Below are 12393 nucleotides of genomic sequence, written 5' to 3' on the forward strand. Positions count from 1 at the left end.
CACACCTGTTTTAATGAATGACCCGATGTTCCAATCCTGAACTCCAATTGAAGGAGTGGATGATGTCTGTGCGTGGATTTTTTTTTTAAGGTGGGGTGACCGTTGCACACCAGCCACCACACGGGCTCGACAGAGCTCGGCCTTTATCCAGCGTCAAGGGTTAACCAGGACGACTGGAGACCTGCTCTGCTGCACGGACCGAGTGCGCGCACATATCGCACACAGTGTGGGCTGGGCCCGTGCTGCCCCTGGGCCCTTGGCTCTTCTGGGCCCCGCACCCTCATTCGTCGCACCTTCGCACGCGATGTTTCAGGGCCCGGCGCTCCAGCTCTATTTATAGCCCTGACCTGCGGCGGTGTTCTCACACAGGTCGGGGCGGCCCACGATGTGCCATTTCGACAACTGAGTGTGTGTGTCATCTGACCTTGAAACTTGCAGATCCCGCGCGGTTGCAGGGAACATCGTTGATGGGTTAGCAAGATTGTCCAGATGGTTCAGAGCATAAAATCCCTGGATTTTAGAATGGGCCACGTGAACTGGAAGGTAGCAAACGTGACCCCGCTTTTCAAGAAAGAAAGGTGAGAGAAAGCAGGGAGCTACCGGCCAGTTAGCCAGACATCAGTTGTCGGGGAAAATGCTCAAATCTATTATTAGGGACGTGGTAACGGGGCACTTAGAAATTCCAGAATGATTGGGCAGAGTGAACACGGATTTATGAAAGGGAAATTGCATTTGTGATAAATCTGTTGAGTTTTTTTTGAGGATGTAGCTGGCAGGGTAGATGAAGGGGGAACCAGTAGATGTGGTCCATTTGGATTTTCAAAAAGCATTCGCTAGCACACAAGAGGTCATTACACAAAATTAGGGCTCATGGGGTTGGGGGTAATATATTCACATAGATTGAGGATTGGTTAACAAACAGAAAGCAGAGAGTCGGAATAAACAGGTCATTTTCGGGTTGGCAGGCTGTAACTAGTGGGGTACCACAAGGATCGGTGCTGGGCCCCAGCTATTCACAGTCTCTATCAATGATTTGGATGAAGAGGCTCAGTACAAGGTCTCCAAGTTTGCTGACGATACAAAGCTAGGTGGGAAAGTAAACTGTAAGGTGGCCGTAACGAGATACAAATAGATTAAGTGAGTGGGCAAGAACGTGGCAGATGAAATATAATGTGGGGAAATGTGAAATTATCCACTTTGGTAGGACCAATAGAAAATCAGAATATTACTTAAAAGGCAAGGGACCTGGATGTCCTTGTACATGAACAACAGAAAGTTAACATGTAGGTACAGCAAGCAATTAGGAAGGCAAATGGCATGTTTATTACAACAGGATTCCAGTAGAGGAGTAAAGGCACCTTACTGCAATTCTATAGGGCCCTGGTGAGATATAATCTGGTGTACTGTGTACAGTTTTGGTCTCCTTACTCAAGGAAGGAGGGAGTGCAGCAAAGATTCTCCAGCCTGATTCCTGGGATGAGGGGGAGTGTCCTATGAGGAGAGATTGAGTAGACTAGGTCTATGTTCTCTAGAGTTTAAAATATTGAGAGGTGATCTTATCGAAACAAATAAAATTCTAAAAGGAGTTTGACAGGGTAGATGCAGGGAGGATGTTTACCCCGGGCTGGGGAGTCTAGAACCAGGGGTCACTGTCTCAGGATAAGGGATCGGCCGTTTAGGACTGAGATGAGGAGAAATTTCTTCACTCTTTGGAATTCTCTACCCCAGAGCGCTGTGAAGGCTCAGTCGTTGAGTATATTCAAGACAGATTAATGGAGTATAAAAGCAGGGAAGTTTTACTACAACTATATAAGGTATTGGTGAGGCCACACCTGGAATACTGCATGCAGTTTTGGTTTCCATATTTATAAAAGGATATACTTGCTTTGGAGGCAATTCAGAGAAAGTTCACTCGGTTGATTCCGGAGATGAGGGGTTTGACTTATGAGGAAAGGTTGAGTAGGTTGGGCCTCTACTCATTGGAATTCAGAAGAATGAGAGGTGATCATACCGAAACGTATAAGATTACGAGGGGGCTTGAAAAGGTGGATGCAGAGAGGATGTTTCCACTGCTAGGGGAGACTAGAACTAGAGGGCATAATCTTAGAATAAGATGCCATCCATTTAAAACTGAGATAAGAAGAAATTTCTTCTCTCAGAGGGTTGTAAATCTGTGGAATTCGCTGCCTCAGAGAGCTGTGGAGGCCGGGTCATTGAATAAATTTAAGGCAGAAATAGACAGTTTCTTAAACGAAAAGCGGATAAGTGGTTATGGGGAGCGGGCGGGGAAGTGGAGCCGAGTCCAGGATCGGATCAGCCATGATCTTATTCAATGGCAGAGCAGGCTCGAGGGGCCAAATGGCTAACTCCTGCTCCGATTTCTTATGTTCAATTACCCTGCGAGTAGGCGTCATGCAGCCAGTTTGCTCCGACGTTGGGGGCTCCGTCATTGAGGACAACGTCCACCTTCCAAGTGTGCAGCTCCTTCCTCAAGGCCTAGGGATGAGAGCAGACATGATGAGCAGCAGGAATCAGAGGGCCTAAACCCACACCGCGACCGTTAAACCCCACCACCCGCACTCACAACCCCCTCTTGGGTATCGCCACAACCTCTGCCGTGTATTCCCGGCACATTTTAGACTCCACGCATTCGTTTCATCCCAGCTCGGTGGGACGAGATAGGACCTCGCTGTGCTCCTCACAAGCACACCCTCGATACGAACGTTCACTGGGATTCTATTAAGCACTGCGCAACCCATTCCACATACCGCGCACGACCAGGTTTTCTCAATAATCCAGGGTGCAGTAGTGTAGGGGTTATATTACTGGACAATAATCCAGGGTACAGTAGTGTACGGGTTATATTATTGGACAATAATCCAGGGTACAGTAGTGTAGTGGTTATATTACTGGACAATAATCCAGGGTACAGTAGTGTACGGGTTATATTACTGGACAATAATCCAGGGTACAGTAGTGTAGGGGTTATATTATTGGACAATAATCCAGGGTACAGTAGTGCAGGGTTATATTACTGGACAATAATCCAGGGTACAGTAGTGTAGGGGTTATATTACTGGACAATAATCCAGGGTACAGTAGTGTAGGGGTTATATTACTGGACAATAATCCAGGGTACAGTAGTGTACGGGTTATATTATTGGACAATAATCCAGGGTACAGTAGTGTAGGGTTATATTACTGGACAATAATCCAGGGTACAGTAGTGTAGGGGTTATATTACTGGACAATAATCCAGGGTACAGTAGTGCAGGGTTATATTACTGGACAATAATCCAGGGTACAGTAGTGTACGGGTTATATTACTGGACAATAATCCAGGGTACAGTAGTGTAGGGGTTATATTACTGGACAATAATCCAGGGTACAGTAGATTAGGGGTTATATTACAGGACAATAATCCAGGGTACAGCAGTGAAAGGGTTATATTATTGGACAATAATCCAGAGTACAGTAGTGTAGGGTTTATGTTACTGGACAATAATCCAGGGTACAGTAGTGTAGAAGTTATATTACTCGACAATAATCCAGGGTACAGTAGTGTAGGGGTTATGTTACTGGACAATAATCCAGGGTACAGTAGTGTAGAAGTTATATTACTCGACAATAATCCAGGGTACAGTAGTGTAGGGGTTATGTTACTGGACAATAATCCAGGGTACAGTGGTGCAGAAATTGTATTACTGGACAATAATCCAGGGTACAGTAGTGTAGGATTATATTACTGGACAATAATCCAGGGTACAGTAGTGTAGGCGTTATATTACTGAACAATAATCCAGGGTACAGTAGTGCAGAAGTTATATTACTGGACAATAATCCAGGGTAGAGTAGTGTAGTGGTTATATGACTGGACAATAATCGAGGGTACAGTAGTGTAGGGGTTATATTACTGGACAATAATCCAGGGTACAGTAGTGTAGGGGTTATATTACTGGACAATAATCCAGGGTACAGTAGCGTAGGGGTTATATTACTGGACAATAATCCAGGGTACAGTAGTGTAAGGGTTATAATACTGGACAATAATCCAGGGTACAGTAGTGTAGGGGTTATATTACTGGACAATAATCCAGGGTACAGTAATGTAGGGGTTATATTACTGGACAATAATCCAGGGTAGAGTAGTGTAGTGGTTATATGACTGGACAATAATCGAGGGTACAGTAGTGTAGGGGTTATATTACTGGACAATAATCCAGGGTACAGTAGTGTAGGGGTTATATTACTGGACAATAATCCAGGGTACAGTAGTGTAGGGTTATATTACTGGACAATAATCCAGGGTACAGTAGTGTAAGGGTTATATTACTGGACAATAATCCAGGGTACAGTAGTGTAAGGGTTATATTACTGGACAATAATCCAGTGTACAGTAGTGTAAGGGTTATATTACTGGACAATAATCCAGGGTACAGTAGTGTAAGGGTTATATTACTGGACAATAATCCAGGGTACAGTAGTGTAGAGGTTATATTACTGGTAAATAATCCAGGTTACAGTAGTGTAGGGGTTATATTACTGGACAATAATCCAGTGTACAGTAGTGTAAGGGTTATATTACTGGACAATAATCCAGGGTACAGTAGTGTAAGGGTTATATTACTGGACAATAATCCAGGGTACAGTAGTGTAGGGTTATATTACTGGACAATAATCCAGTGTACAGTAGTGTAAGGGGTATATTACTGGACAATAATCCAGGGTACAGTATTGTAAGGGTTATATTACTGGACAATAATCCAGGGTACAGTAGTGTAGAGGTTATATTACTGGACAATAATCCAGGTTACAGTAGTGTAGGGGTTATATTACTGGACAATAATCCAGGGTACAATAGTGTAGAGGTTATATTACTGGACAATAATCCAGGGTACAGTAGTGTAGGGGTTATATTACTGGACAATAATCCAGGGTACAGTGGTGTAGGGGTTATATTACTGGACAATAATCCAGTGTACAGTAGTGTAAGGGTTATATTACTGGACAATAATCCAGGGTACAGTAGTGTAGAGGTTATATTACTGGACAATAATCCAGGGTACAGTAGTGTAGGGGTTATATTACTGGACAATAATCCAGGGTACAGTAGTGTAGGGGTTATATTACTGGACAATAATCCAGGGTACAGTAGTGTAGGGTTATATTACTGGACAATAATCCAGGGTACAGTAGTGTAGGGGTTATATTACTGGACAATAATCCAGGGTAAGGTAGTGTTGGAGTTATATTACTGGACAATAATCCAGGGTACAGTAGTGTAGGGGTTATATTACTGGACAATAATCCAGGGTACAGTAGTGTAGGGATTATATTACTGGACAATAATCCAGGGTACAGTAGTATAAGGGTTATATTACTGGACAACAATCCAGGGTACAGTAGTGTACGTGTCATATTACTGGATAATAATCCAGGGTACAGTAGTGTAGGGGTTATATTACTGGACAATAATCCAGGGTACAGTAGTGTAGGGATTATATTACTGGACAATAATCCAGGGTACAGTAGTATAAGGGTTATATTACTGGACAATAATCCAGGGTACAGTAGTGTACGTGTTATATTACTGGATAATAATCCAGGGTACAGTAGTGTAGGGGTTATATTACTGGACAATAATCCAAGGTACAGTAGTGTAGGGGTTATATTACTGGACAATAATCCAGGGTACAGTAGTGTAGGATTATATTACTGGACAATAATCCAGGGTACAGTAGTGTAGGCGTTATATTACTGAACAATAATCCAGGGTACAGTAGTGCAGAAGTTATATTACTGGACAATAATCCAGGGTACAGTAGTGTAAGGGTTATATTACTGGACAATAATCCACGGTACAGTAGTGTAGGGTTATATTACTGGACAATAATCCAGGGTACAGTAGTGTAGGGTTATATTACTGGACAATAATCCAGGGTACAGTAGTGTAGAGGTTATATTACTGGACAATAATCCAGGGTACAGTAGTGTAAGGGTTATAATACTGGACAATAATCCAGGGTACAGTAGTGTAGGGGTTATATTACTGGACAATAATCCAGGGTACAGTAATGTAGGGGTTATATTACTGGACAATAATCCAGGGTAGAGTAGTGTAGTGGTTATATGACTGGACAATAATCGAGGGCACAGTAGTGTAGGGGTTATATTACTGGACAATAATCCAGGGTACAGTAGTGTAGGGGTTATATTACTGGACAATAATCCAGGGTACAGTAGTGTAGGGTTATATTACTGGACAATAATCCAGGGTACAGTAGTGTAAGGGTTATATTACTGGACAATAATCCAGGGTACAGTAGTGTAAGGGTTATATTACTGGACAATAATCCAGTGTACAGTAGTGTAAGGGTTATATTACTGGACAATAATCCAGGGTACAGTAGTGTAAGGGTTATATTACTGGACAATAATCCAGGGTACAGTAGTGTAGGGGTTATATTACTGGACAATAATCCAGGGTACAGTAGTGTAGGTGTTATATTACTGGACAATAATCCAGGGTACAGTAGTGTAGGGGTTATATTACTGGACAATAATCCAGGGTACAGTAGTGTAGGGGTTATATTACTGGACAATAATCCAGGGTACAGTAGTGTAGGGGTTATATTACTGGACAATAATCCAGGGTACAGTAGTGTAGGGTAATATTACTGGACAATAATCCAGGGTACAGTAGTATAAGGGTTATATTACTGGACAATAATCCAGGGTACAGTAGTGTACGTGTTATATTACTGGATAATAATCCAGGGTACAGTAGTGTAGAAGTTATATTACTCGACAATAATCCAGGGTACAGTAGTGTAGGGGTTATGTTACTGGACAATAATCCAGGGTACAGTGGTGCAGAAATTGTATTACTGGACAATAATCCAGGGTACAGTAGTGTAGGATTATATTACTGGACAATAATCCAGGGTACAGTAGTGTAGGCGTTATATTACTGAACAATAATCCAGGGTACAGTAGTGCAGAAGTTATATTACTGGACAATAATCCAGGGTACAGTAGTGTAAGGGTGATATTACTGGACAATAATCCACGGTACAGTAGTGTAGGGTTATATTACTGGACAATAATCCAGGGTACAGTAGTGTAGGGTTATATTACTGGACAATAATCCAGGGTACAGTAGTGTAGGGGTTATATTACTGGACAATAATCCAGGGTACAGTAGTGTAAGGGTTATAATACTGGACAATAATCCAGGGTACAGTAGTGTAGGGGTTATATTACTGGACAATAATCCAGGGTACAGTAATGTAGGGGTTATATTACTGGACAATAATCCAGGGTAGAGTAGTGTAGTGGTTATATGACTGGACAATAATCGAGGGTACAGTAGTGTAGGGGTTATATTACTGGACAATAATCCAGGGTACAGTAGTGTAGGGGTTATATTACTGGACAATAATCCAGGGTACAGTAGTGTAGGGTTATATTACTGGACAATAATCCAGGGTACAGTAGTGTAAGGGTTATATTACTGGACAATAATCCAGGGTACAGTAGTGTAAGGGTTATATTACTGGACAATAATCCAGTGTACAGTAGTGTAAGGGTTATATTACTGGACAATAATCCAGGGTACAGTAGTGTAAGGGTTATATTACTGGACAATAATCCAGGGTACAGTAGTGTAGGGTTATATTACTGGACAATAATCCAGTGTACAGTAGTGTAAGGGGTATATTACTGGACAATAATCCAGGGTACAGTATTGTAAGGGTTATATTACTGGACAATAATCCAGGGTACAGTAGTGTAGAGGTTATATTACTGGACAATAATCCAGGTTACAGTAGTGTAGGGGTTATATTACTGGACAATAATCCAGGGTACAATAGTGTAGAGGTTATATTACTGGACAATAATCCAGGGTACAGTAGTGTAGGGGTTATATTACTGGACAATAATCCAGGGTACAGTAGTGTAGGGGTTATATTACTGGACAATAATCCAGTGTACAGTAGTGTAAGGGTTATATTACTGGACAATAATCCAGGGTACAGTAGTGTAGAGGTTATATTACTGGACAATAATCCAGGGTACAGTAGTGTAGGGGTTATATTACTGGACAATAATCCAGGGTACAGTAGTGTAGGGGTTATATTGCTGGACAATAATCCAGGGTACAGTAGTGTAGGGTTATATTACTGGACAATAATCCAGGGTACAGTAGTGTAGGGGTTATATTACTGGACAATAATCCAGGGTAAGGTAGTGTTGGAGTTATATTACTGGACAATAATCCAGGGTACAGTAGTGTAGGGGTTATATTACTGGACAATAATCCAGGGTACAGTAGTGTAGGGATTATATTACTGGACAATAATCCAGGGTACAGTAGTGTAAGGGTTATATTACTGGACAACAATCCAGGGTACAGTAGTGTACGTGTCATATTACTGGATAATAATCCAGGGTACAGTAGTGTAGGGGTTATATTACTGGACAATAATCCAGGGTACAGTAGTGTAGGGATTATATTACTGGACAATAATCCAGGGTACAGTAGTATAAGGGTTATATTACTGGACAATAATCCAGGGTACAGTAGTGTACGTGTTATATTACTGGATAATAATCCAGGGTACAGTAGTGTAGGGGTTATATTACTGGACAATAATCCAAGGTACAGTAGTGTAGGGGTTATATTACTGGACAATAATCCAGGGTACAGTAGTGTAGGATTATATTACTGGACAATAATCCAGGGTACAGTAGTGTAGGCGTTATATTACTGAACAATAATCCAGGGTACAGTAGTGCAGAAGTTATATTACTGGACAATAATCCAGGGTACAGTAGTGTAAGGGTTATATTACTGGACAATAATCCACGGTACAGTAGTGTAGGGTTATATTACTGGACAATAATCCAGGGTACAGTAGTGTAGGGTTATATTACTGGACAATAATCCAGGGTACAGTAGTGTAGAGGTTATATTACTGGACAATAATCCAGGGTACAGTAGTGTAAGGGTTATAATACTGGACAATAATCCAGGGTACAGTAGTGTAGGGGTTATATTACTGGACAATAATCCAGGGTACAGTAATGTAAGGGTTATATTACTGGACAATAATCCAGGGTAGAGTAGTGTAGTGGTTATATGACTGGACAATAATCGAGGGCACAGTAGTGTAGGGGTTATATTACTGGACAATAATCCAGGGTACAGTAGTGTAGGGGTTATATTACTGGACAATAATCCAGGGTACAGTAGTGTAGGGTTATATTACTGGACAATAATCCAGGGTACAGTAGTGTAAGGGTTATATTACTGGACAATAATCCAGGGTACAGTAGTGTAAGGGTTATATTACTGGACAATAATCCAGTGTACAGTAGTGTAAGGGTTATATTACTGGACAATAATCCAGGGTACAGTAGTGTAAGGGTTATATTACTGGACAATAATCCAGGGTACAGTAGTGTAGGGGTTATATTACTGGACAATAATCCAGGGTACAGTAGTGTAGGTGTTATATTACTGGACAATAATCCAGGGTACAGTAGTGTAGGGGTTATATTACTGGACAATAATCCAGGGTACAGTAGTGTAGGGGTTATATTACTGGACAATAATCCAGGGTACAGTAGTGTAGGGGTTATATTACTGGACAATAATCCAGGGTACAGTAGTGTAGGGGTTATATTACTGGACAATAATCCAGGGTACAGTAGTGTAGGGGTTATATTACTGGACAATAATCCAGGTTACAGTAGTGTAGGGGTTATATTACTAGACAATAATCCAGGGTACAGTAGTGTAGGGGTTATATTACTGGACAATAATCCAGGGTACAGTAGTGTAGGGGTTATATTACTGGACAATAATCCAGGGTACAGTAGTGTAGGGGTTATATTACTGGACAATAATCCAGGGTACAGTAGTGTAGGGGTTATATTACTGGACAATAATCCAGGGTACAGTAGTGTAGGGGTTATATTACTGGACAATAATCCAGGGTACAGTAGTGTAGGGGTTATATTACTGGACAATAATCCAGGGTACAGTAGTGTAGGGGTTATATTACTGGACAATAATCCAGGGTACAGTAGTGTAGGGGTTATATTACTAGACAATAATCCAGGGTACAGTAGTGTAGGGGTTATATTACTGGACAATAATCCAGGGTACAGTAGTGTAGGGGTTATATTACTAGACAATAATCCAGGGTACAGTAGTGTAGGGTTATATTACTGGACAATAATCCAGGGTACAGTAGTGTAGGGGTTATATTACTGGACAATAATCCAGGGTAAGGTAGTGTAGGGGTTATATTACTAGACAATAATCCAGGGTACAGTAGTGTAGGGTTATATTACTGGACAATAATCCAGGGTACAGTAGTGTAGGGGTTATATTACTGGACAATAATCCAGGGTAAGGTAGTGTTGGAGTTATATTACTGGACAATAATCCAGGGTACAGTAGTGTAGGGGTTATATTACTGGACAATAATCCAGGGTACAGTAGTGTAGGGATTATATTACTGGACAATAATCCAGGGTACAGTAGTGTAAGGGTTATATTACTGGACAACAATCCAGGGTACAGTAGTGTACGTGTCATATTACTGGATAATAATCCAGGGTACAGTAGTGTAGGGGTTATATTACTGGACAATAATCCAGGGTACAGTAGTGTAGGGATTATATTACTGGACAATAATCCAGGGTACAGTAGTATAAGGGTTATATTACTGAACAATAATCCAGGGTACAGTAGTGTACGTGTTATATTACTGGATAATAATCCAGGGTACAGTAGTGTAGGGGTTATATTACTGGACAATAATCCAAGGTACAGTAGTGTAGGGGTTATATTACTGGACAATAATCCAGGGTACAGTAGTGTAGGATTATATTACTGGACAATAATCCAGGCTACAGTAGTGTAGGCGTTATATTACTGAACAATAATCCAGGGTACAGTAGTGCAGAAGTTATATTACTGGACAATAATCCAGGGTACAGTAGTGTAAGGGATATATTACTGGACAATAATCCACGGTACAGTAGTGTAGGGTTATATTACTGGACAATAATCCAGGGTACAGTAGTGTAGGGTTATATTACTGGACAATAATCCAGGGTACAGTAGTGTAGAGGTTATATTACTGGACAATAATCCAGGGTACAGTAGTGTAAGGGTTATAATACTGGACAATAATCCAGGGTACAGTAGTGTAGGGGTTATATTACTGGACAATAATCCAGGGTACAGTAATGTAGGGGTTATATTACTGGACAATAATCCAGGGTAGAGTAGTGTAGTGGTTATATGACTGGACAATAATCGAGGGTACAGTAGTGTAGGGGTTATATTACTGGACAATAATCCAGGGTACAGTAGTGTAGGGGTTATATTACTGGACAATAATCCAGGGTACAGTAGTGTAGGGTTATATTACTGGACAATAATCCAGGGTACAGTAGTGTAAGGGTTATATTACTGGACAATAATCCAGGGTACAGTAAGTGTAAGGGTTATATTACTGGACAATAATCCAGTGTACAGTAGTGTAAGGGTTATATTACTGGACAATAATCCAGGGTACAGTAGTGTAAGGGTTATATTACTGGACAATAATCCAGGGTACAGTAGTGTAGAGGTTATATTACTGGACAATAATCCAGGTTACAGTAGTGTAGGGGTTATATTACTGGACAATAATCCAGTGTACAGTAGTGTAAGGGTTATATTACTAGACAATAATCCAGGGTACAGTAGTGTAGGGGTTATATTACTGGACAATAATCCAGGGTACAGTAGTGTAGGGGTTATATTACTGGACAATAATCCAGGGTACAGTAGTGTAGGGGTTATATTACTGGACAATAATCCAGGGTACAGTAGTGTAGGGGTTATATTACTGGACAATAATCCAGGGTACAGTAGTGTAGGGGTTATATTACTGGACAATAATCCAGGGTACAGTAGTGTAGGGGTTATATTACTGGACAATAATCCAGGGTACAGTAGTGTAGGGGTTATATTACTGGACAATAATCCAGGGTACAGTAGTGTAGGGGTTATATTACTAGACAATAATCCAGGGTACAGTAGTGTAGGGGTTATATTACTGGACAATAATCCAGGGTACAGTAGTGTAGGGGTTATATTACTAGACAATAATCCAGGGTACAGTAGTGTAGGGTTATATTACTGGACAATAATCCAGGGTACAGTAGTGTAGGGGTTATATTACTGGACAATAATCCAGGGTAAGGTAGTGTAGGGGTTATATTACTAGACAATAATCCAGGGTACAGTAGTGTAGGGTTATATTACTGGACAATAATCCAGGGTACAGTAGTGTAGGGGTTATATTACTGGACAATAATCCAGGGTAA

General features: G+C 41.0%; 1 protein-coding gene across 1 annotated transcript in view; it reads right to left on the reverse strand.

Annotated features, from left to right (window-relative positions):
* The window catches only part of ftsj3 (FtsJ RNA 2'-O-methyltransferase 3), a 150262-nt gene that overhangs the window by 85707 nt on the left and 52162 nt on the right, over positions 1 to 12393 (reverse strand). The window contains exon 5 of the mRNA XM_070890930.1: positions 2397 to 2496. Within this exon, the coding sequence (XP_070747031.1) occupies positions 2397 to 2496 (100 nt within the window). The remainder of the gene's footprint in view (positions 1 to 2396; positions 2497 to 12393) is intronic.

The sequence above is a fragment of the Pristiophorus japonicus genome, chromosome 9, assembly GCF_044704955.1.
Source record: "Pristiophorus japonicus isolate sPriJap1 chromosome 9, sPriJap1.hap1, whole genome shotgun sequence".
NCBI classification, from domain to species: domain Eukaryota; kingdom Metazoa; phylum Chordata; class Chondrichthyes; family Pristiophoridae; genus Pristiophorus; species Pristiophorus japonicus.